The sequence below is a fragment of the Grampus griseus genome (genome assembly GCF_964374135.1).
Source record: "Grampus griseus genome assembly, chromosome: 12".
Taxonomy (NCBI): domain Eukaryota; kingdom Metazoa; phylum Chordata; class Mammalia; order Artiodactyla; family Delphinidae; genus Grampus; species Grampus griseus.
In genome coordinates, this window is record NC_139006.1 from 76001414 (window position 1) to 76027431 (window position 26018).

General features: G+C 40.7%; 1 protein-coding gene across 1 annotated transcript in view; it reads left to right on the forward strand.

The window, feature by feature from the left end:
- Window positions 1-26018, forward strand: part of ZCCHC2 (zinc finger CCHC-type containing 2) — a gene marked incomplete at its 5' end in the record, with an annotated part of 49234 nt that overhangs the window by 16198 nt on the left and 7018 nt on the right. Inside the window, 9 exons of the mRNA XM_082667229.1 lie at window positions 2147-2218; window positions 5206-5318; window positions 11120-11214; window positions 14004-14087; window positions 16028-16085; window positions 18179-18314; window positions 19764-19828; window positions 20216-20310; window positions 23881-24009. Coding sequence (XP_082523355.1) covers window positions 2147-2218; window positions 5206-5318; window positions 11120-11214; window positions 14004-14087; window positions 16028-16085; window positions 18179-18314; window positions 19764-19828; window positions 20216-20310; window positions 23881-24009 — 847 coding nt within the window. The remainder of the gene's footprint in view (window positions 1-2146; window positions 2219-5205; window positions 5319-11119; window positions 11215-14003; window positions 14088-16027; window positions 16086-18178; window positions 18315-19763; window positions 19829-20215; window positions 20311-23880; window positions 24010-26018) is intronic.

Here is a 26018-nt window from a genome sequence, read left to right on the forward strand (position 1 = left end):
TTTGTCTGAATTAAGGGAATGTACTGTTTTCAGTATATACTGCATGGTTTGCCAAGTGTTAAAAATCGTATCACATTAAAGTTACTCTGACAGTTTTATTAAAAAGAAATAAGAGCCTTAGATTTAAGGTGTAAGATATATCTTTAAAAAGTGAAAGTAAACATTCACCAGTATTTTTAAAAATCAAGATCACAGGCATTGTCTTTTCCTGGTATTTTTCTCCTCCTCTTCTTTCTCCAAGGCTTTTATTTTCTGGCCTTTGTTGGCTTTTCTTATCTCTAATTGCTCTGCTGTCATTCTGTCCTTCACACAGCTTTCTGATTAACTGCAGAGCCCAGCTCTGTTAGTCCCCGCCGCTCCTTTTTGCCTGTTGACTATGATGTGCATTCCGTGTTGGCATCTTCCTTCCTCCCTGCTCGGGCTTTGCTGTCAAGCACTTTCTTCTGATGTGGGACTGCCCACGCCTTGAAGCCACATGGAAGGACGCTGTGTTTCTGTGCATCCTCACTTCACTTCCTACCCAAAGGTGTTGCTTGCCCAACGTTAGCTGTACTTGCTTCACAAAGTCATTTCTGATCCTCCAGCAGAATGTTTTTTCATTCATCCCAGGTGTACCACCATCATCCCTTTCCCAGATTCTTAATTTGGGTTACATGATTTTTCTTTCCAGAAGGCTGTCATCTCATAGAGAGCAGGAATCTTCATCCTCTGCATCTCGCCATATCTGACTTGCTTAGTACATTAGTTGGAGTTTCAGGACTCTGGCTTCTGCCTTCTTCTGTGAGAAATATTCTTAGTTTTCAAACTTTAAGTCCTTATCTCCATGTTTCACCTACGTTTTGTGACGTTTAACACAAGCCCCCCTGCTCTCGTCATTCAGTTAGACCAGCTCTCCTTTTGTTGCTGGAGCTCTAAGCGCATTCCTTCCTTAAGGCCTTCGTTGTCCTCTGGCTCTGGAACGATATTCCCCCAGACCCTGGCACAGCTGACGTCCCTTCAGGTCACACACAGGCTCGACGGCCCCTACTCTGAGGCTTTTCTTGGCACCCCTCTGACATGCTTCTCCCAGCTCCTGCTGCATGCCCAGCTCGTTTTCTTTGGAGCACTGATCACTGATGGAACTCCTTGTACATTCATTGGCTCTAATCTGACTCCTGCACTAGACTCTGACCTCAGCCAGCAGAGGCTTCACTGTCTTGTCCACTCCTGTATCCTTTCATAAGAACAGTGTCTGACACAAGTAGCTGCTCAACAAACATTTGAGTAATTAAAAATCATTTAAAAGATGTGTCACTTAATAAGGATATTTGTTTGAGGGTTGCTAGATAAAATTTTGTATGTATTCTTAAGTATCTGGTTAACTGTGGCATGATTGGTTGGTAAGGCTTATGTATTAGCATAGTTCAAGTATTCACTCAGCTCAAATAATTGTGAAGTAGAAATTATTAGTGGGTTACCATCGAGTCCACTGAGTTAAAGGTATCCAAGAAGTAGGTGGGTAATAGATTTTAGTTCTGGCTCTTCTGCTTACCTAGAGTTGAATCTAGGTAAGTTAGCCTTTTTGAGTTTTAGTTTCTCCATCTGAAAACAGAGGTAGTCATGTCTGCCCCATCTACGTTAATAGGATTGTAAAGCATTAAGATAAAGATGAAATCTTTTCATAAACCATAAGTCCCCATAAAAATGCAATACAGTACTACCAAAGAAGGGCGGGCAGTAAACTTGGTATTTCTCTTAAGAATGTATATTTAATTAAAGTTCCAGGAGATCGAGTTTTTCTTTTTTCTTGGGGCATAGATCTGTGCTGTCGAAGTGTCATTTTAGAGTCCCTACAATGTCACCAAGAGGAACGTAAGACATTTCCCTTTCTGAAAAATTACTAAAGTATAGTCACATTTTTAGAAGACAGCTTGTTTTGATAAACAATGAACTTTGAAAGGAGTTATTAAAATTTTTTAAAGTAGAATGTCAATATACAGTTAATTTTAACAGTTTTGAAGAAATTATGACAATACCAGATTTTTATATTTCTAATTGTTAATCTTGATAAAGTTAAAGTAAGGTCATTTGTTTTACACATGGCTTTTTTCCAGTCAGTTCCTGCCTAAGAAATAACTGTATAACGTGTTTTTTTTTTTTAAATCAGGTAAATTGGTCTGATCTTTCAGTCACAACAGTAACAAAAACCCACCAAGAACTACAGGAATTTCTGCTGAAGGTAAAAGTATAGATTTTTTTTGTTAAAACGATTTTTATGTGATATACAGCAGGGGTCCCCAACCCCCGGGCAGTGGGCAGGTAGCGGTCCTCGGCCTGTTAGGAGCTGGCCGCGCAGCAGGAAGTGAGTGGCGGTGAGCGAAGCTTCCCCTGCCGCTCCCCATTGCGCCCCATCGCTGGCATCACTGCCTGAACCATCCCATCCCACGACCCCCCGCCCCGGTCCATGGAAGAATTGTCTTCCACGAAACCGGTCCTTGGTGCCAAAAAGGTTGGGGACTGCTGGTATACAGAATCCAAAAACCTTAGTACCAAAACAAACACCAGGAAAATTAAAGCGTGTATATAGAGGCTGGCTTACAACTCTTCATGAACATTGATGTAGAAAATGTCATGTTATTCTACACATAGATTTTGTTACCTTACATTACCAATATAAGGAATTGATGGTTTTCCACATTAAAAAAAAAAGGGGGGGGAACCTTATTCCTGGTTCCTTGCTGAGATGTATATTGTTGGTGACTCTGCGCCTGGCGCCCGACAGGGTCTCTCCTCTGGGTTTCCCTAAACTTTATCTACTGTTTGTCTTGACAGATTTCATTTTTCAGTCACAGAATTTCTCTAAAGGCTTAGGTGTTTTTTTAAAAAAAATGCAGCCCGAAATAAATAATTTGCTCTTCAGAATCACAGTAATTAATGGTCCCCCTACTTAGCCAACATCTGAATATAGTGGTTTTTTCGTAGGACCAATGCCTTATCAGGTTATATGAAATAATTGGCAACTAGCATACTTCTAGGAATGAATTGCTGATTATGAAATATTCCTTTCAAGTTTACCATATGTCTCTTTTGCTTTTCATCTTCCTTTTAAAATCATCTACAAAAGGTAAGAGCATAAGCTGTCTGCTTGACAATCTGTACATCCTAACAGTCTTTAACTTCTGTGCAGGCTGTTGAACTGCACCTAAAGTTTGCTATAGTGAGAAGGGTCAGTGAGTTTGCTGTAGTGAGTTTGAGGTCAGTGCTTTCCAATCCTTTTTTCCATATCAGTAGTAGCCTCTCTGTCCTCCACATCCTGGCCTCCTTCCCCTGCTGCTCCTTGACGGCTGTGTCTGGCACCTGTGTTGTTTCTCCTTGCCAGAAAGGAAGCTCCATGAAGGCAGGGTTCTTGTTTCATCCTCACTGCTGTATCCACAGTGCCAGAAACAGTACTTAGGACAGGGTCGGAGTTTGAACTATATGTTGACTCAATGAATGAATGGATTAATGAGGAGAGTTGCAAAAACCAAATTGTAATGAGATTTTGTAGATGGTTATCCGTCAGGCCTCAGTGTTTTTAAAGAAGAACTTGTACCGAGGTGTGAATGCCTTCCAGCACGCTGAGCTTGTGCTGTGGCTGAGCCGGGGCCCCGGAGGTGGGGGACTGGGTATGCTGGAACAAAAACCAGGCAGGTGAGAAAGTTCGAGTGACTGGTATAGAAGAGACATGTATTTTTAGCGAATATGCCTTCCTCTAGGACTGGAAGTAGTCCCTGGATATTGAAGGTAAAAGCACTTGAAAATAAATCAGTTTGCAAATTCCACTGGCTGCATATCCGCACTCTGCCCAGTCACGTGAGCAGTCACTGACCAGGTGAAAATGAATATATTCTCACCTTCCTGTGTTTAGAAGAGCCATCAGTCATTCGGTAGTTGAAATAAGCTTCTCCACTGAAGCTGGTTTTGGCTGTGTACAGATATTCAGGAGAAATTGTGTTTAAAATGGGTAATGTGATATATGCCTAATGTTCTAAATCTGTATTAAAATGATAACATCAAAGTATAAATACTGAAATGAATGGTCATTTCCTTGTTTGGAAAAATGTGTAGATCCAGAACATGTTTCTTCCTGTTTGTGGTCTGAGGATGTGATTTACACAGTGGGTGTGTGGAATGCCAGCAGAGTGTTTGACCTTACCACGTTAATAAAAGGGCCAGGAAGAGCTTCATTCTGTGATAACATCTTGATTCCATAGTCTTACTGTGCCTAAAATAGTAATACTTACGCTACCTTTGTTAAATTTTCCATTTCTGAATTGTTGACTCAAAATGCTTATTTGTCAGAAGAATACTTACTTTGGGTTCTCCAATTAAACATTAATATGTAAATGGACAAATTTGTATAGATTGTTATATTCCTGTGGCACCTTAGATAAATGTGTTAATGGTTCTATTCTTAATTTTAGTGAAAGTGACTGCAGTTCACAAGTTAATTGCAAAGACGAGTTATCAAAAGTCAAATTTAAAACTTTGACTTCTTGAAAGACTTGGAAAATTAGTTTTATAAGGGATCAATTTATTAGGCATTTTAGTAGGTAAACTAGTTAATAAAAACAAAGTTTTAAGTCATTTTATTTAATTAAAAAATTTTCTTGGTCAACTGATGATTTTTTTGTGATTTCTTGTACATGGCTCTGAGGCCACCTCCATCACACTGAGGAAAAGGTTACTAAACCTCCAATTCATCTTTTTATGTAAGATTCTGAGTGTTCACCCCATCTTTCACACCCAGGTCTTTATTTGGTGTGTAGCGTTGACAGTCTGACATGGCCTGAGGTTCACACGTGATACAGAAGGCACAAAAGTGGTAACTACAAAGGCGGAGATCGCAGTTTTCAGAATACTATTTGAGGACAAAAATAATACTCCCTGTGCCCTGCAAAAGGCTCCATTTCACTAAAGAACCTTAGTGCGGTGTCCTGGGATGGGAGGGGAGTGCTGGCGGGCCCAGAGCAGGCTTAGTGCTGCCGGCACCCTCGGCCCCTCCCCTTCCCTCGGGACCCCGCGGTGCCCTGTGCAGTGCCGCTTTTCGGGAAGATTTAGAAAAGGAACTGCTTTGGGATGATTTCTGAGTAGGAGGCATTCATCTTCCTTTTGTGCCTCTGGTGTGTGACATATTTGTCAGTAAGTGAGAAACTTAACGTTGGTCGTGCCGTTTTTCTTTCCTAGCTTCCAAAGGAGTTGTCCTCGGAGACTTTTGACAAGACCATCTTAAGAGCCCTGAATCAGGGCTCATTGAAGAGGGAAGAATGGCGGCACCCTGACCTGGAACCCATCCTGAGGTAACGGTTTACTGGCACCTCCCCGGCAGCCTCACAGGCTGGGCCATGGCTGTCCCGGGGCTGAGGATGGAGTTCTAGGGGAGATCACAGAGATTCCTCCTCTGGAGTACTTTTCAGAATGGACTTTTTATCCTTGTGTTATTTAGATCTAGGCTAGTAGTAGACACCAAACGAATTTCTCATATCCTTGTACTTTTCAGCTGTCTGTCATCATAAAAATCATTTCTGAAGTATGCAGATATTCAGTGAAACCTCTTATTTTCACCATAAAATATTTATTGGAAGAGGCCCTTGTCCAAGAGCTCAACTTTGGAGATGGTTTTGGATTTAAGTTGCTGAGTAAGATTAGGCTAATGGGTGGGAAAGTGAAGGGCAGCCGAGGTTTGCAGTGTGGTTTTGGTCATTGTTGGCGCTCATCCCTCTCTGAGGGCCCCCCTTTAGGAGAGAGAAACTAAGGAATAACGGCCAAGGAAACAAATGCTGTTATACTGGAAACTTGCAGTTATTAATGAGTAAAATAAGTGAAAGCAGTGTTGGCGCATATGTGGCTTAGAGTCGAGGCTTAGGTGAGACTGATCTGCCCTCTGAAGCTAAGCGGGCCCAGCCTGGGAGGAAGACTTGCTGAGGCAGAGGTGCGAGCCTTTTCATGCAGTGACCCTCCTGCTGCCCCCAGGCCCCCTGAGTATTCTCAGGATGGGGTGGGGCTGGGGACAGAAGCAGAAATCCGGGAGGGAGGGTATTTTCATTGTATGACAAGATTTAGGGTGTGATTTGGAAGCAAATGAGGGAAACCAGAGAGGAGATGGAGGGAGTGACTGGGAAAAGGCAGCGGAGCAGAGAGCTGGAGGGTCCGATTCGAGGCCCCCCTACGAGCGCGAGCACGATGGAAGGCGTGGAGGGACTGAAGAGCGACCTGGAGGCTGGAGCCAGACGTGGAGTGGCCGGGGAGCAGCCTCAGGGGAGCGCCCGTCCCGCGCAGCCCGGCGCACAATGGGCTGTGAGGAAAGCGGGCCGGGCCGGCGGGATTTTAGAGTCAGAAGGCACCAGCCCATTCACTGAAGGGCGGGCATCCCAGAGGGCACAATGGGAGGGTCCAGAGAAGACCGAGGAGAAGTGGGAGGGGCTGGGTCTCTTGGGGGTGGGCACAGAGAGCATTCCAGGGCTGAGATGGGGTGGGGTTGGGTGAGGAAGAGTTGGCTGAACTCGAGTCCCCTGTGCTGCTGCTCAAGCATCGGTGGGCGTGTGCATCCCTGGGGAGCCTGTTAAAGGGCAGAGTCATGCCGCACAGTTCTGGGGTGAGCGCAGTGCTGGGATTCTAGGCTGCTGGAGGCGCGTGGTCCGCAGAGCACGCCTTAGAGGGTGGCGCGCTCCCAGGCCCCCACACATACAGGTGGCTCAGGAGGGGCTTGTGCAGCTGTGATACGGGGGTGGGGGGTGGCAGCGCGAGCCTGGTGTCTGCGCTGGGTGACAGCCTCTGGGGAGGGAAGTCATTCCCCCCCCCCCCCGCATGGTGGTGGGAGGCGTGGCCTAATGTTCCAGAGGGTGCACACATGACAGGTGGCCCGGCAGGGCGTGGGGCCCAGACGGGGTCAGGAGGGCGCATGCTCAGGGCTCCGAAGGGAGAAGCAGTGACAGTGGGAGACAGATAAGCTTACTACAGGGGGATGGGCCTAGTTAGGGTATATATTAAGAATCATGAGAACCAAGTTTCTCTGTTGGAGAAGAGAGTTATGGTATGGAAAGGAGAAAACCAGAATGAACCGTGGAGTGTCTCATTGGAATTGAAGATACCCGTGCAGACTCATGATTTTCAGTATATATAGGTAGATACAGAAATAAATGTGGTTGTGTGTGTACACGTGTGTTCCCTGACTCTGGTCATTGAAAGGGTCTGGAAGCAGCCACACCCCAGTAGTGGTGGGCATCCCTGGTATCCAGAGCTTGACTTGTAACTCCGTTCTCCACTGAACAGAGCTAGGGCTCCTTGGAGGAGAAGCTGATTGCAGGGCTGGAGGAGGAAAAATACAAGATGAGCCCGTCGTGCCAGAGAGCAAGGAAGCGCTCAGGGAATGTTTGGCTTGGTCACAGGACAAAGGCTAGCTTGAAGGGGCTCCTACTGGTCAAATCTGGAGCAAATTGAACATCAAAATAAATAAGAACAGTATCATTGAATAAAATAGGAAACCGTGGGTCCATGTTGAGATAAATAATAAACGAATAGATTGAATGTTTGAGGACTAGGACATTTACATTGTCAAAGTCATTCCCCAGAGCTTCTTACTTCTAAAGAAGGGAGAGTAACCCTGGGTGGAGAAGTCTGACAGATGCTACTTGGATCCAGGAGAGTGAACTTGACTCAGGATCGCCTACCACACAGTAGGCAGCACCGAAGGAGCACTGCCTCACTCCTGTGATATTCCTGCTGTGAACCTAATCTCGAGGAAACAGCAGACAAACCCAAATTGTGATCATTCCACAAAATATCTGCGCCGTCCTCTTAAAGGCAGGACAGTTGAGGGAGGGCTGAGAAGATAGCACGGCTAGCTGGATGCAGCACAGGATCTGAACTGGGTCTTTGTGGTAAAAAGGATACTTTGGGATCAATTGGCAAAATTTAACTGGTGTCTGGGGGTTAGGAGGTCACGATTTATCAGTATTAACGTCCTGATTTTGATTGTAGGAGAATGTCTTTGTAGGAATACTCATGTTTCACCCGGTGTTGGGGCAGCAGAGGTCAGTTATTTATGGTTTAGAAAGAAAATTCTCTTTATTTGCAACTTCGTAAGTTTGAGGTTTTCAGAGGGAAAAAAAATACTTCCACAAGGAGCCACTTTCAGAAATTTGGCTCTTGGCCAACACCACAATTAAGAAGTATGTGTTGGACTCCTTGTTATACCTTTTAGGATTCTCCTCATATGATCTCGTGTGTGTGTGTGTGTGTGTGTGTGTGTATAGCCTTTTTACTCTAAAGATGTTATTCAAGCTATTTGTGGAGAATGCAAAGGAAGATGTAATGTGAAAAGTCCCTAATATCCCTTTCTTCAAGTCTACTCACTAGAAGTGGCCTTCGTTAAAAACTTACATACCTTTCCAAAAATTTTCTGTGCACGTACACATCCCTGAATTTGTGTATTTGTGTGTATTTCCTTTGCGCAAATGAATCTCCTTTGCACACTTTTTTGCCACTTAGTCTTTTCATTAAATGTATTGGACGTGGTAAAGCATCAGTACATGTAAAAAAGATTGCTGCCTCATTTTTTATTTGCTACGTAATGTCCCATTTTTAGTTGTACCATAATTAAACTAATCAGTGTATTTTATGGCTGTTTTGGTTCTTCCTAAATATTTTAAAGCTACAAGAATATTACAGTGACTGTCCACATATATGTTTCTTAACACACTTCTCTGTAAGAGAAATGTCTGGAATTGGAATTTTTGGTCAGAAGTACAGTGTGCATTTTTTAATATGCGGTACTTCCAGATTACTTCTGAGGAGGCAGTAGCACTTTATACCCTCAGAAGCCTTGTTTTTGCATCTCCTCCACACCTCAGCAGACATAAATACTCTCAGCTTCTCATCTTTGCCAGTCTCTCAAAAAGGAAGACTGTATCTCATTTTAATCTGTATTTGAGTGGCCATTTGTACTTTTCTGTGAATGAATTTTTCAGTCGCTTTCACTTTTTTATTGATTACTAATTTATAAGAGTTATTTGTTAGATAAAAGAAAGGAGCACTGTTTGTCATTTCTTGACCATGCAGAAGGTTTAAATTTTTATGTAGTTGGATTTATCAGTCTTTTCTCTTACGGGTTCAGGGTTTTGTGTCCAGCTTGAAAAGACTTTTTCTCTTCAAAAATTATATTTTTAAAATGTTTTTTTCGTAAGACTTCCTTTTAAAAACATCTTTGATTCTTTTGTATGGCTAGCCTGTGGTCTCAACACCATTAATTGGATTTTAGGACACTTATTCTCAGTTTGTGAATTTTAGATTAGTATCGCTATAATTCATTTAAGAAATGTAGCAATTATAAAGGAGGGGCAGAAATGAAAGCGAGAGGTAGGTAATGAATTTATAAGTGAAGTGGAGATTGGATTGGTACAGGACATACTGCATTTACTTCCAAGTACACTGTAAATTAGGAAAATGAAGATATGGCACTGAAATGTACATTTGGAGTTGGATGACTTCTGTTATGTCAAAACGTAATCCTGGGCTTCCCTGGTGGCGCAGTGGTTGAGAGTCCGCCTGCCGATGCAGGGGACACGGGTTTGTGCCCCGGTCCGGGAAGATCCCACATGCCGCGGAGCGGCTGGGCCCGTGAGCCGTGGCCGCTGAGCCTGCGCGTCCAGAGCCTGTGCTCCGCAACGGGAGAGGCCACAACAGTGAGAGGCCCATGTACCACAAAAACAAACAAACAAAAAATGTAATCCTGTTTTTCTTATTTGATTGCTTGAGTAGTTTATGGCCACTTTGGGTTCTAGTTGGGTATAACTGCCATCTTGTGGTTATGCAGCAATGAACCCTGACTTGAGTCTGATTCCAGCCAAGCCCCTGCCTTTATCTCAGGTGTGGTTTTCCTATACTGGATATGCCTGTACTTTTGACCAGTTAATTTGGTTTGTAAATGTAACTGGGCAGTAGATGCCTTTGGATTTTAATCCTCAGCCTTAGGTAATGTGTTCAGACCTGGAAATTTAGATTAGCTCCACACTTTGTATCTCAATTTCTCTTCCATCTCTTCATTTCCTCCCTTTGTCTTCCTATTGAATATTTACCTCCACATTTGAGAACCAAGAAGCAATATTGTCTAATGCACAAGGCAACTTTGGTCCATAAAGGTCATCTCTTGATATGGTATTTTGATGATTTTATAACTAATCTGAATGATAGGTCCAAAACCTTGGGGAGACATTAAGAATTAAATTTTTAAATGAACATTTAAAATGTTCAAAAGTAATGGAAGGGGGTTTGGATGTTGAGCAGGGTGACAGTTTAATATGCGTATACCATTTGAGTGTCATAATCTTGAAGAATGTTAGTATATTCCCTAAGAAGAAATCGGAACTGAAAGGCCAGATAGCTTGTTTAGGGTGATTCAGCTTTTAAGCGATTGAGCTGGTACTCAGATCCCAAGTAAACTTTGCATTAGACTGTGCTGTAACTATGCCCCTTTTTGCAGAGTCCCTTTTGTAGGGAAGACCTCCAGTTGGAATCTTCTAATGACATTAGTAAAGCATGAGGAAAGCTGTTTTTTAAAGATAACAGCTTAGAATTATGGTATGATACATATTGAGGTGAATCATCAGTCATACCTTAGTCTGTAGTAATACTTGTAACTAACTTGGCCGCTGCGTTCCGTTCGTAGTTTCCAGAACTCCTGCATCCCGAACTTCCGAACCTCTTACTTTCAGACTGTGGGAAGGTGCCTTCATGGTACACCCAAATGATGAAAAGTAACACCTATGAAGAAGGGTAAAGAAACTGAAGTTGTTTTTCTGAGCAGAAAGGCGACTATTGGACCACTTGGGTAAAAGGCTGAAGTAATACATAGTTGGTTAGAATTGAAGCATTACCACTAGATTATATAAAATTAAAAATAAGCCTGTTTATTAGATTCTTGTAAATAAGTCTTTTATTCACTTCCTCCTATGGGAAATACATTAGCAAATAATATTCTTTTCCTTAGGAAAACAGTTTTTTATACCTGAATTAAACTGCCACTGGGTTTGTTTACAATCTAAACTATCTCGTGGATTTATAGTACATGAAATTAATGAATGTCTTTTCTTTTTATATGCAGGCAGCTATTTTCAACTTCATCACGAGCTTTTCTACAGAATCAGAAAGTACACAGCTTTTTTCAGTCCATATCATCAGACCCTCTACACAGCCTCAGTAAGTGTCCCTCTGCTTCTCTGTAGAAATTTGGCCTTTTCCTCGCTTGGATTTCTTGCTTTACCATGCCATCTTGTATGGGATTGTCACTTTAGTTAAGGTCAAGGAATAGTGGCATACAAAATTAGAAACATTTGTAGTTTTTAGTGAATTTTACACTGCAATTTTAAAGAAAATAACTTACAACAGCTAATGTGACAAAACAGTAATGACCTATATGCAAAAAGAATATAAAAAAGAGTGTATGTATGTATATATATGACTGATTCACTTCGCTGTACAGCAGAAACTAACACAACACTGTAAATCAGCTACACTCTAGTAAAAAGTAAAAAATTAAAAAAAAAAAGCTAATGTCACAAAACAGACTGATTCCAAGGCAAGGGCCAAGTATCTCAAACTCGTGGGCATACTGGATCCTCAAGTTCCTTGGGAGATCTGGCTTACAGGTTGTAGAGATGCTGCAGTGCTGCTTGCATGATGGATAACCTCTCATGATGTGCCCCTGTTCCCATAATGACCTCCCCGGCCTCTTAGGCTGGAAACTCTGGCCTTACTCTTTTCACTTTTCCTCTTTGTATTCAGTCATTTAAAGGCCAAGTCATGCCAGACAAAGGACATCATCCTTTTTACCCCTCCTCACCAATCCCATTGTTAGTTAGGTCTTTTTTTCATGCACAGACTGTGCAAAGCCTCACTTGTCTCAGATTCTAGTTTCTTACTGTACTATAACCTGTCCTGGGCTTGTCTCGGGGATCAATTTGTTAATCCTCTATTTAGAACCTTAAACGTTTGCTGTAAAATTCAAGCCCTGCTGTGAGCCCCTTGAGCCGCCTCTCGCCTCCCTCGGGCTCACAGGCTTGGCAGCCACTCAGGACACCCTCCCTGCCTTTTCCTGTCCCAGGGTCTTGGCTCGTTCTGCACCCCATCTTTTGTTACAGTCTGTTAAAATCACACCTGTTTCAGGACCCAACTGAAATAACACCTCGTGAGGATTCCCTAGATTTCTCTTATGTTCCTGTGGTTTGGTTTTGCCTGCATGTTTCAGCATTCATCATGGTCTACCTTGAGTTTAGTTTTATACACGTCTATCTTAGCTGCCTTTTTTAACAATATTTTGCCAGTAACATCGATGTGTGCTTTAGGAGAATTTCTGCTAACTTTAAGCACAGCCACTGTGGCAAGTCGCTGTGTATTTTTCTTGTTTTTCAAATCTTTCCTTCTGCTTTCAACAAAGCCATGTCTCCCTGTATCTAGAGGGGAAAGAAAATGCATTTTTCCTCAGTTCGAAGTGGGAGAAAAAAAAGGTAAAAAAAAAAATAGTATGATTGGATATTTATTGTAACATAGGGGTTAACTTTTAGTTTTTCTAATCATTTGTGTGTATGTATATATCTCTTAAACAATTTAAACAAAAAATAGCAACTAGAATTAATGACTCTTCATGACTAAGACGAGATGAACAACTCCATGTTTAAATTCATGTCTGAATAGTGGCAATAGCTTTTTGAAAAGAGAATCCTGATCATTCTAGAGTCATAACAGATTTAACAGTCAGTGCTTTCCACTTGAACCAAGTGTGGTTTTTAATGAATATCTATAAATAGCGTCTGTCTAATTCTAAAAAAGCACTGAAGCATGAACTTAAGCTTTTAATTCAGATTTTAGCAGGCTGCCTAGGAAAATGTACCCAAGTGAGTAGTCCACACATAAATAACAGAAAACCCGTCTGCAGAGTTTGGCAGTATCTAAATTACATGAGCAATGCTAAAGAGGCTGGTAGATTTTAAGGTATCAGATCGTTGTGAAATCAAAATAGTGTATTAAAGGACATGTTTTGAGGGCTTCCCTGGTGGCGTGGTGGTTGGGAGTCTGCCTGCTGATGCAGGGGACGTGGGTTCGTGCCCCGGTCTGGGAGGATCCCGCGTGCCGTGGCTGCTGGGCCTGCGCGTCCAGGGCCTGTGCTCCGCGACGGGAGAGGCCACGGCAGTGAGAGGCCCACGTGCTGTAAAAAATAAATAAATAAATAAATAAAGTAAAGGACATGTTTTGAGATTGTGGAAAATCTGGTCAGGATGTTCAAATTATTTCTCCAAAGAACACACCATTGGCAAAGTTCATTTGCACTTACTCTTTTAAGAAATGACAGCTCTAACTTCCCCTGCCCCCGCAATAGAGAGCAATATTCCATATCTGACAGCTGAGAGAACAAATGTTAAACTCCTGAATGACTTAAAATGTTGACCTCCAGAAGCCTACTGGTCTGTATTTTAATGGAGACGTAATCCAGTGCATCAGAGTGGGTTCCATGGGTCAGTGCTGGTCCGTGACTGCTGGTCACTGGTCTATGGTAGAAGAACAGGAACAGAGAGGAGACGCTGGGAGTAATCTGACGTTGCCACATTATACTGTCTTTCATAAAAGGAGCGATCCACACAAACTGGAGATTCTGAAAAACCTTACACAGCACAGATAGCTGAGAAGCACTAATCTAGTCCATCTCCTCATTTTGCACAAGAGCACACGGGGGCAGGCAGACGTGAAGCAGCTTGCTTCACTCCTGTGGCTTTTATGGGGAGAGCTGGCTCCATGCTTCAGGGTCCCCACTCCCAGTCCAGGGTTTTGTGCTATGTCCTCTAGCTTTCTTCAAAGTCTTAACTACTAGACATGTTCTCTTTACCATTAACTCTCCACTCTCATCCTCCGTGGGAGAAGAGTAATTATTATATTTGTTTTTCTCACTATTATAATTTTCCCTAAAAGTTAATGGTATTTAATACTTCCCGCAGATAACTTACAATCCTCTCTGAAGACCTCTAAGATATTAGAACACTTAAAAGAAGACAGCTCAGAAGCTTCAAGTCAAGAAGAAGGTAAACGCTGATTCACTGGAATAAAGTCCTTCTGCGTGATGTTGTCACAGGGATAGGTAAACAAACCGTTAGAACAGGTTAAGGAACTGAGAAACAGACATATGGGAACTTGGAATGTGACAGGTGGCCTTACAGAAAAGTGGGGAAAGAATATGCAATAAATGGTATTGGCTGGCTTTCCAGTCAAAAAAAAAAAGTTATATAATTAGATCCCTACTTCTTTGGGCCCAGAAAATTTCAAATGAATAACAAATTATTTGCAACATATATAAACTTAATGTAATATGTAAAATGTAAAACTTAAATTTTTAAATGTTAATAGTCTGGGATGAGAAGGCTTTCTTGACAGGCCAGAGCATGACCATAGTGGAGATCTTTCTAATCTAAATGAAAGCTTAACAAGTGACAAGAGGTTACCATTCAGAGGACATTTGCAGGATATTTACAGGTGTAAAGACTATACGTCCAGACTATAGATTCTTCTAAAAATCATTGAGAAAATCAGTCTGGTCAACAATATGGGGAAAGATAAACATAGGCAGTTCTCACAGAAGAAACTTGAATGGTTCAGCCTCACGAGTAGTCCAGAAAATGCAAACTAAAAACAATGAGAAAAAAGAAAAAACAAACAAACAATGAGAGGGGCTTCGCTGGTGGCGCAGTGGTTAAGAATCTGCCTGCCAATGCAGGGGACACGGGTTCGAGCCCTGGTCCACGAAGACCCCACATGCCACGGAGCAGCTAAGCCCGTGCACCACAACTACTGAGCCTGTGCTCTAGAGCCCGCGAGCCACAAGCACTGAGCCTGTGTGCCACAACTACTGAAGCCCGTGTGCCTAGAGCCCGTGCTCTGCAACAAGAGAAGCCACCGCAATGAGAAGCCCGTGCACGCAACGAAGAGTAGCCCCCCGCTCGCCGCAACCAGAGAAAGCCCGCGCGCATCAACGAAGACCCAATGCGGCCAAAAATAAATAAATAAAATAATTAAGAAACAAAAAAACAATGAGAGATTAGTTCACACTCATCAGATTGGCAAACCATTTTCAAGTCTGACATTATCAAAGATATGAAGTAATGGGAATCCTCATCTACTGTTGATGGGAATTTAAATTGGTACAACTCTTGGTACAACTATTTTGGACAAAAATTTGACACTCTCGTGAAGTTGGAGGTGATTAATGCTCCTACCCAGCAGTTCTGCTTCTATGAAAATTGTCGTCCGTGTGTTCAGGGGCCAGGGATTCAGGCTCTCCCAGCAGCTTATGGGTAACAGCAAGTACTTGGATGTTAACCCAAATGTTTCAAATGTTAATAAAGTTATAAATAGATTGTGGTACATTCATGCTAGGTGGCAATTAAAATAAAGCGTATTTATAGTATATTCAAACATGTAGCACCACTGTGTGTTTGAATACACACAGGGGTAGTTAAAATAAAAACATGCACTAGATTATTTCAACTAGTTAACCTCCGTAGAGGGAGGGAGCCGAATGGAATGGAGGGAGGCCTTCGGTTGTTTCTGGGATATTTCCTTTCCTAATAAAAAGAGGCAAATACAGAGATACCTGGGAGGTGGGTACATGGGTGTTGGTTTTATTAACATGTGGTGTTTTGATATTTGAGACACTTCTTTTTTTTTCTAATGATTAAAAAAGAGCCTGAAATTGAATGTGTGGTTTTGCAGCATAATGCTCATGTCAAATTTCGTAGTCTTGGACAAAATTGATTTTGCTATTAGGTGGAACATATTTGAGAGGATATTTAAGGAAATTACTGTGCCTTTGAAAAATTGTTTCTTTAAGGAATTTTCTGTGAAAAATGCTTGGAAGTGCTCTACGTGGTCTGTCAACACTGTTATGGTTACATACATTAGTTGCGTCTTCCTTTTGGATTTTGTAGAAGCATATGGTATAATAAATTGTTTTTTTCCTCCACTCTAGATGTATTACAGCACACCATAATCCACAAGAAACATACCGGGAAAAATCCCCTTGTGAAGTAGGTATCTAGTTCCTAAAACATGAATGACTTTGTGTGTTTTTAAATCAGCATCACATTTACTTTCTGGTGTATTTGGCTATAATTCTGCTGGTTTACTGTTCGCTTGTTATTTGTCTCACCTTTTCTGTGTTTTCCTTTCTCTCCTTTCTTGCTTTTGGGCGTTTTTTTAAAATTCTGTTTTTCTCTTCTATTAGCCTTGATAGTTCTCCATACGTTGTTTTTCGATTTTCTGATGGTTACCTAGAGGTTTTATTCTACATCTTTGACTTAGGAAGGTCTGATATTTGTGCTTGTACCATTTCCCACGTGAGGACCTTGGATCACTGTAACTTCACTTACCTCCTCCCAGCTTATAAACTGTAGCTGTCATGCATCTTAATTCTGTTTTAAACCTCATGAAACCTTTTTGCATTAATCATTTAGGTTTCTACCATTCCACTGTTCTTCATTCCTTCCAGTGTGCCTGAGCATCCTGCTAACTGAGGAACACTTGAGAATTCCCTGTCATCATATCTGCCAGTAATGAAATCACTTTGTTTTTATCTGGAAAAAATGTCTATTTTGCCTTCAGTTTTGAAAGACATTTTTGCTCATATGACATAGGGCTCCAGGCTAGCAGTTACTTTCTGTGAGTGCTCGGAAGCTCCAGTGTCGCTGTCTCCGGTCTAGTGCCCTTGGTCCTTCACATCATATCCTCTCAGCCCAGTTTGATTTCTGCTGCAAGCCACATAAAATCATTTACGTGACTTCTAACCCCCCTCACACTGCGACCGTCCCTCCGCAGGCCCTGCCTCGTGACTGTCCGCCTCCTGCCTCAGGGCCCGCGCTGATTCTATGAGCCTGCTTAGCCCTTGAACCAGCCCAGTTCAGAGCTGCACGTTAATTTGCCCCAGGGGTCAGCCCTCAACTGGTGGGGAGCTCCCGCTTCCTGCCCTTTGGGGAGATAATTCTGGGAGGTCCCAGCTGGTTTGAGCCTCTGTCGCTCATAGCGGCAGTCTCACTAATGGACCCACACGCTGGTTTTTCCTCCTTTCCTGTTTCGTTCTCCCCACTCCTTGCTCCCACTTCTGGATCACCTCCCACATCAACTGTGTCATCCCCAGATTCTGCTTTTAGGGGCAACAGTGGACAGTGGGTACTGTGGACAGTGGACACTGTTCTTCAATCTTATTGCTGCTCTTTGAAAGTTAGTGTGCTTTTCCAAACTGACTGTGTTTTTGAATTTTCCCATTGTCTGGTTTTCAGCAGTTTCCTATGATATATTTGTAGCTTTCTTTGAATGAGTTGTGCTTCCTAAGTCTGAAGTTTGATACAGTTCTGTTTTAGAGAAGCCCAGGCCATTCTCTCTTCACATATTGCGTCTGCCTGTTCTCTTGTTCCCTCTTCTGAGGCTCGGGATGCTTACAGGTTAGACTTTTCACCATGTCCTAGGTGTTCTCTCAAATTTTTTTTGTTTTCCACATTTTTTTCCTCTGTGTTCCAGTCTATTTTCTCATGATCAAATTTCCTCTTCGGTGATTTTTTTCATCTGTTTCCATCCATTGAGTTCTTAATTTCAGTTTATTGTACAGTTCTAGAATTTAAATTTGGTTCTTTTTTTGTATATTCCAGTATTCTTCCAAAATTCCGTCGTCTTGTAGTCCTTGACCGATGTGAAGCACTGTTAATTCAGAGTCCGTGTCCAATCACTTCATTCTCTGGATTCTCTCTGAGTCTGTTTCTGTTGTGTGTTTCTCTTGGTTTTCAGTCACATTATCCTGTCCCTTCACTTGCCTTAGACACACACAGTACATAGTGGTTCTCTTGAGATTGGAGTTACCCCAGCTGTGCGTGGTGCAGGATGAGTCTAAAGACAGACTGTGCCTCTGTTGTCAACCTCCTCAGAGGCAGGTATTAATTATTAAATAGGTAAGAGAGGTATGAACTGGTTTATTCTTATAGTAGACTTTTTTCCTTAGAGCTGTTGCTAGGCATTCTATAAAAAACTAATATACTGAAGAAAGGATTAGTATAGCTTCTTCATTATGAGATGAGAAGGTTAGCTGATTGAAGACAGAGTTTCATACTTGCGTGAACTCTTCTTTTGATAGCACTATTGGTACAAGTTGTTCTCCGTTGGATGGGCTCACCATGCAGTATTCTGAACAGAATGGAATCATGGATTGGAGGAAGCAAACCTGCACCACCATTCAGCACCCGGAGCACTGTGTGGCCTTAGCTGACCAGGTACGGGGGCTTTGTTTTGTCTTCGTGCCATACTGTTCAAGCATTGTCACTGCATGAGAGTCGAGTTCTTTAAGCATTATTATGTCAGATAGTGTATCTGGTAAGAAGAAATGAAGGAATGTTTCAAAGTTAATTGGTGTACATGATCTGAGCTCCTCTGTGACCTGAAGAAGTGTATATGTATTACTTTGGTTTTTTTTTTTTTAATTTAATTAATTAATTAATTTTTGGCCGCGTTGGGTCTTCGTTGCTGCGTGCAGGCTTTCTCTAGCTGAGGCGAGCGGGGGCTACTCTTCGTTGCGGTGCGCGGGTTTCTCGTTGTGGTGGCTTGTCTTGTTGCAGAGCTCGGGCTCTAGGCGTACGGGCTTCAGTAGTCGTGGCACGTGTGCTCAGTTGTGGCTTGCGGGTTCTAGAGCGCAGATTCAGTAGTTGTGGCACGTGGGCTTAGCTGCTCCATGGCATGTGGGATCTTCCTGGACCAGGGCTCGAACGTGTCCCCTGCACTGGCAGGCAGATTCTTAACCACTGCGCCACGAGGGAAGCCCTGTATTACTTTTATTGCTCAAAAATATTAGTACATTTTATTGTGATGCCTAAAATGTTTCACTAGGGATGCATTGTTATGCCAGGTTTTTTGCTTTTGAATTATTCACATTTCAGTCACTGTCTTGCTATTTATTGGTGATGTGAATTTTGAAACGGACCTTCCCTCATGAGTTGTTGGGCCAGTTTACCAGCAAATCCTGAATGTACTTAGGAAATACTTGGTTTTTAGGAGTTGGTGTAATCAGAGAACAGAATGCTCTCAAGTGTGTTTAGGTAACATGGCACCACAGATACATGAGAGATACTGGTACAGCTATGGAGAGAGCCACCTTCTCTCTAGAAAATTGATTTTTATTACTGGCCAACACTCAGATCCAAATGTTAACCTTTCCTGGAATGTGTTTTTACGAACTAAAGCATTAAAGCATACTTTGAGGAATTGTGTGTTATCGGAGTCATGCTTACTTAATGGCCGAGTTTTAGGTCTATGTGATTATACTTTTTCCCCCTCTACTTCAGCGCTAGCACCTTTTATTCTTAGAGTTGACGCAATTGTGTGTTGCAGTTTTACCAACCTGAACTTTACGAGAATATTAGTAAACGTATAGCAAATACCGGTTACTTGATTGTGCTTTATTTTGTGATGAGAAGAAAAAATACACATCCATTTTAAAAGCAAACTACGAAATAAATATTATACTCATAATTAATATTAAGTATTTGTCAGAATATGCAGATTTTAGTGAGTCAAGTAGGTAACTTCAAAAAAGAGGTTGGAAATAAAAACGTGTTAGAATATACAACTGGGACTGCATTATTTTAATGTTTTTTATCAGAATAAGGGGATACCTACACGAGTATGGTCTCGCTTTAGTCGGATTTTTTTTTTATTCTTTTCCCTAGCATTCAACTGAAAAACGAAGTTTATCTTCAATAAATAAGAAAAAAGGAAAGTCACAAATAGAAAAGTAGGTGCAATTTAATCTTTCCAGTAACAGAAATTGGTAAGAGGAGACAACATTTGATAATGGGCATGTTTAATTTATGTAGTATAAATAGTATTTTTCCATTAGTTTTCTTCATATTTTTACTCTGGACTTAATTTTTTCAGTTCTAAATAATCAACACATGCAGGTGATAAAAATAAAGCTATTGTCAAATATTATATTCAGTTTGGAGGGGCAAAATTCTCAGCCCTGTAAACTAAAGGATGAATCTTGGATTTACATTGTACCTTACTAAACATTTTTTTTTAATTATAAAAAAATTTGAGGGGAATTTTATTAATACTGTACTTAGTGTTGTTCTCTAGGGACTCATAAACAATGTGGGTAACATGTATACTTTCGGCTTAGGGAGAAAATTAAGAAAACTGACAACAGATTGAATAGTAGAATAAATGGTATTCGAATCTCCGCTCCTCAGCACACCCACGGTGGTTCTGTGAAAGGTAAGGGTGTTTTTCTTTCAAATACACGTCACCTAAATATATTTAGCAGGGTACCTATTGCAGGAGGTATTAGGCTGTTGTGTCAAAGCCTGATAACACTTTTTTTCCTGCGTTGATGAGAATAGTGATTTCTGAATTAACTCCATTAATACTTCAGAATTGTTTAATGCAGGAAATTTGATTCGGCCACGGAGGTAAATTTCTCCTTTGCTACAGTGACACTCTGGCACCTCTTCCTTCCCCTGGTAGCAGCAGTCTCCTCGATTGTTTCCTTCTCAGCCAATCCCTGCTCCAGAGCAGGGGCTGCAGGACCTGCGGGGTCTTTCCACCCTCGTGGAAGCCTGTACCCGTTCTTGTGTAAAGTCACTTATAGAAATCTTGTTGACTTTTTCATGTTTTAATGACTGTCCTTTGTGGACTTTTATGGGACTTCAGGGGAATTCAGACCCTCAGATTTTCGTTGTACTCGATTTGTGTGGTCTCCATCTACCCACCATTATTTTAAGGTTCTTTTATTTTTAAGTGAAAGATTTTGTGTTCATTTGACTGAGAAATGTCCCTTTTGCTGGTTCATTGGTAACTTTTCTGTGTTACATTTACCTTCACCACTAATAGTAAAGATTTTTTAAAAAAGAATAAAAGCTCACAGACCTCTAGGAAAGTGTTTGTCCGTGTCTGTTTCTAACACATATGTTGACAGCTGACCCTACAAATAAGATTTGTTTAATTTAAATTTTATTCCAATGTTAGTACCTTCAGTTGTGATGCAACATAAATAACCAGAATATATCCATTTTCTTAATGGAGTACATTTTTAAACTAGCTATTTGTTTAGAGAGATTTAATATTGATAAGGAAATATAGTTGCATTTTGACTCTAAAATCATCTGGCCCACTCATTGAATTAATTAACTGAGCTGTCTTTGGGGGGAAAATGACATGGGAAAAAACCATGTTTATGAGTATATTGTAACACTTCAGTATCTTTGAGGTTTCCTGTGGTGATGGCAGCTAAAAGGAGGGGGAGAAGCTAAAATAAGGAAGACAAGAGTTCTCTGTCAGTGGATGATTAGAAATAGCTTCTGCCAGGCCTCCCTGTCTGTTTCCTCCTTCTGGTTCATTTTCTGCACTGTCTTCTAAAGCACACACTAAATCAGGTCATTCTATAGTTGAAATTCCTGTCAAATATATGCCACCCTCATGACATCACTCTCTCGTCTCTCACATGATTTGGGAACTATGCCAAAAAAGCTTGTAACAGTTCTTTCCCTTTTAGCTTCATATTTTCAGAGAAGTGTGTGGACTTTGATCTCAGACAGATGTGGGTTTGAATCCTTACTCCACCATTTTCTTAAGTTTGTAAAAGAAGAAGAATATCTACCTCACCAGACTGTAAAACTTAAATGTGATAACATGAAAAGCATTTAGCTAGTATCAAGCACAGAGGTGTTCAGTAATGTGGTTCCTTTTCCCTATTCTAATAAGTTAGAAGAAAACATATGCTGTATACGTTATTAAGAACTTTTTTTTTAAACATCTTTGTTGGAGTATAATTGCTTTACAGTGGTGTGTTTCTGCTTTATAACAAAGTCAATCAGCTATACATAAAAATATATCCCCATATCCCCTCCCTCTTGCGTCTCCCTCCCACCCTCCCTATCCCACCCCTCTAGGTGGTCACAAAGCACCGAGCTGATCTCCCTGTGCTATGTGGCTGCTTCCTACTAGCTATCTATAAGAACTTTTGATAACATCTCAGGCTCTAATTCCTTTATTTCTTTATTTTCAAATATTATGAAAGTACAATCTCAGGATTTTTGATTCAAGATTAACCTTTTCTGTCTATTTTGTTCTCTATATATGTCACTGATTCATATATATTTACATTTATAGAGTACGACTATAAATATATATATCAATACTTTGTACAACTTGTCTTATTGTCTAGTATAGCTCAGATGTTTGCTGGCTCCAACTTAAAGGGAAAACCCTCTGTTTATTAATTCCCCTTTGAAATACTAAGGAATTACCTTTAAGAAGGTGATTACCTTTAAGCATTCAGTAAACTTAAGATATATTTAAGATTTTTTTAATAGAACAATCACGCATATCATAAGTGTAGATACTATATTGAAGCTGAAAATTTTAAATAACTCAGTTAAAGATAAGTATTATTTATTTATTTATTTATTTTATTTAATTTTATTTATTTATTTATTTTTTGCGGTACGCGGACCTCTCACTGTTGTGGCCTCCCCCGTTGCAGAGCACAGGCTCCGGATGCACAGGCTCAGCGGCCATGGCTCACGGGCCCAGCCGCTCCGTGGCCTGTGGGATCTTCCCGGACCGGGGCGCGAACCCGTGTCCCCTGCATTGGCAGGCGACTCTCAACCACTGTGCCACCAGGAAAGCCCTTATTTATTTTTAATTTAAAATCTAACTTCTATTTTGAGTAAAATACATTTATGTAGTTCAAAATTCTGAAGGTACAAAAGGGAACAAAATAAATCCCTCACTGCGTCCCTCCATGTTGTCTTCTCCCCAAAGCAGTCAGTGCTGTTCATCATCTGTGTTTTGCAGTGTGTTTGCTTTTAATATCTCTTTGAGACATGATAGATAAAACAGTTTATCTCTCTGTTTAAAAGGGCAATTTGTGGAATAGCCTTTGGCATAGTTATTTCATCCTCACCTTCCAGCCACACCTCTGACTCCAAAGGATCACATATTTTTTTATTATAAAAATTCCAAAGACTCTACACAATTCTGAAGCACCTGGATTGTCAGAAAGGGAAAATTATGTTCAGCATAGATTTACATTTATGTATTTAGTTCTTTGAAAATTGCAAATTAATATATGACATTTGGTGGTTAGAATATTTGCTAGCTATATAATCTAAACAAAATCATTTCATAAATTCATTTTGAGAAATAGCTGCCTTTTTATTTTTTCTTTTTACATTTCTGAAACTTACTCTTTAGAGTTTCAAAGTCTTCACTGCATTTTAGTGAGCAAATCTTGGCTCACTCTATCCCAATGGTTTTGTTTTGTTTTGTTTTGTTCCCAGTCCATCATTTCTGGTTAGAACTCAGGGGTTACTCAGTCTACTTCATGGGAAGCAATTTACTCTTTTTAAATATTCAGGCATACAAATTTTAACTGAATAGGCATTTTTGGCAGTCAGTTCTATTTTTGAGTTCTTTTAAAGAAAGAATTTTACAACATGCTCTGAGGAGTTAAAATGTATAGACTTAAAAAGTGGCTCAATGTGCTAATATTGGACAGATCCTGCAAAGAATCTTAATTCTGATTTTTTAAAGTCTGTTATATTGATTTTTTCCTCTGCCTCTGCCTAAGAATGCATTTGTCCCCCGCAAAAAAGTCGTCAATTATTTTCAAATAAAATTGTGCTTCAGTAATGAATTTTTACCTAGGTCAGAGGCCAGCTTTTTTAGGTAATTATAGAAAAACTTGGAAAAAAAAATTTAAGGGTGTAACTAATTTCTGATGGTTCAATTCAGAAATTTATTTAACTAAACAATTCTATTTTTTAAAAATCACGTTATTTTTAGATGTGAATTTGGACATTGGATCTGGACATGACACATGTGGAGAAACATCTTCAGAGAGTTACAGTTCTCCGTCTAGCCCAAGACATGATGGAAGAGAAAGTTTTGAAAGTGAAGAAGAAAAAGACAGAGGTTTGCTCTTTGGAGGGATTTGGGGGTGTCAGAGGAAAATGTGTGCTCTTAAAAATCAGTCAAACATAAGTATTTTTATGGTACTGTAAATGTCATTATTGACTTTAATTGGTATAAAAGGGTGTCGTGTAGACCACTGACTTAGCAGTTCCTAGTGATGTTGATTTTTTTAAACCTATTTCACTGCATATGAAATTAAAGAGAAAGAAGACAGTCACAACAAAATGTAGAGTCAATGTAGAAAGATTGAAAGCTTGCATATTGTTAGATGCACATATATTTATAACGTTTATGTCTTCCTGATGGATTCACCCGTTTTATCATTATAAATATCCTTCTTTGTCTCTAATGACAATTTTTTTCTTAAAATCTATTTTGTCTGATAATAATATAGCTACTTTAGCTCTCTTTTGGGTGTTTGCAGGGTACCTCTTTTTCCATCCTTTTACTTTAAGCCTATTTGTGTCTTTGACTCTAAAGTATCTCTTAAAGACACCTTATAGTTGGATTATGGTTTTTTAGCAATTCTGCCCATCTCTGCCATTTGATTGGAGTGTTTAACCTATTGAAATTTACTGTAATTACTGATAAGGTAGGATTTACATCTGCTCTTTTGCGCTTTGTTTTCTGTATGTACTATGTCTTCAATTCCTCCTTAAATGGAGGCTCAGAGTCAGCCAGAAATAAGAGTATAGAGCCTTCTTAGGTCTCTCCTGGGCATGCATATATAGCCCTAGATATGAGGATGGCCTTTTAGATTCCCAGGAATATATTGAAGCTTTTCAGAGCTCCCTGTGAACATCCGCTTCTTCAGTTTTTCCTTTTAAGTTTTTTGGTCAGACTATTGTTAGCCTCAACTGGTCATGCCAGCCCAGGCAGCCAAATTGTTAAACGGTTGCCGCAGATTGATTGTGACACATGCTCTGTGGGTAAGCTGCTGTTAACACAGAGTGAACTCAAGTTGCCAGACAGATAGTGACGGTTCCTTAGGAAGGTGCTTTTATAGAGTTCCAAATCCATGTTTCTTAGAGCGGCTGCTAGGCTGCTTGTTTTCGTAGCTACTGTAGTTGCAAGACTATTAGTTTACAAAGCTACTTCAGAGGTGGAGAATGTGAGCAAGAATTCGGGCAAGGTGAAATACCGCAGTGGTTGCTATTCTTACAAGATTCAGCTGTTTTTCTTTAATAAACACTCTTCACATTGCTGCGAGCCTTTAATTGATTTCCAGAGTTCTGAAAAAGTTGATTTTGATAGTTTTTGCCAGGATTCTTGTTGCTTTTATGGAGGAATGGAGTGTCAGAGGCTCTTACCCTGCCATTCCAGAAATGAGGTATCACAAATGTATATGTTGGGACTTCCCTGGTGGTCCAGTGATTAAGACTCCCCCTTCCAATGCAGGGGGTGCGGGGTTTGATCCCTGATCGGGGAGCTAAGATCCCCCATGCCTTGCAGCCAAAAAAAAAACGGAAACATAAAAAAACGGAAGCAATATTGTAACAAATTCAATAAAGACTTTAAAAGTGCTCCACAGACACACAAAAAAATGTATATGCTGAATGAGGATGTCATTCTTTACAATGATAATGTTATCTGATAACATCTTGGCTATAAACGTCTTAGTAATAGTGTCTTGGTTATAAGGTGTGTCCATGCTGGTGGGCAGTAATAAATGGTTTCTCTTGGGCCACTTAAAGATCATAAAGATCCTTTAACAACAGCATTTCAGACGTGGCTTTTTCCTGCACAGTCCACAGCTCTTCGAGACCTTAGCCTTTGTGTTATACCGTCAGGTCACATCTTAGGAAGCTATGACAGTGATTCTGCTGTATCACATACAGTTAAAGCCAGTTTTTACTTTGAAGTTATTTTGAAGTCATAACAAATGTAACATGCAGTGACTACTGCCAGTTCTACTAATCTGAGGCAACACTGCACTTCTGATCTGCAGTTTCCTCATGAAAGAAGAAAAATGAAAGTAACTGCCCAGAGCTCTTATGAAGGTTAAACGA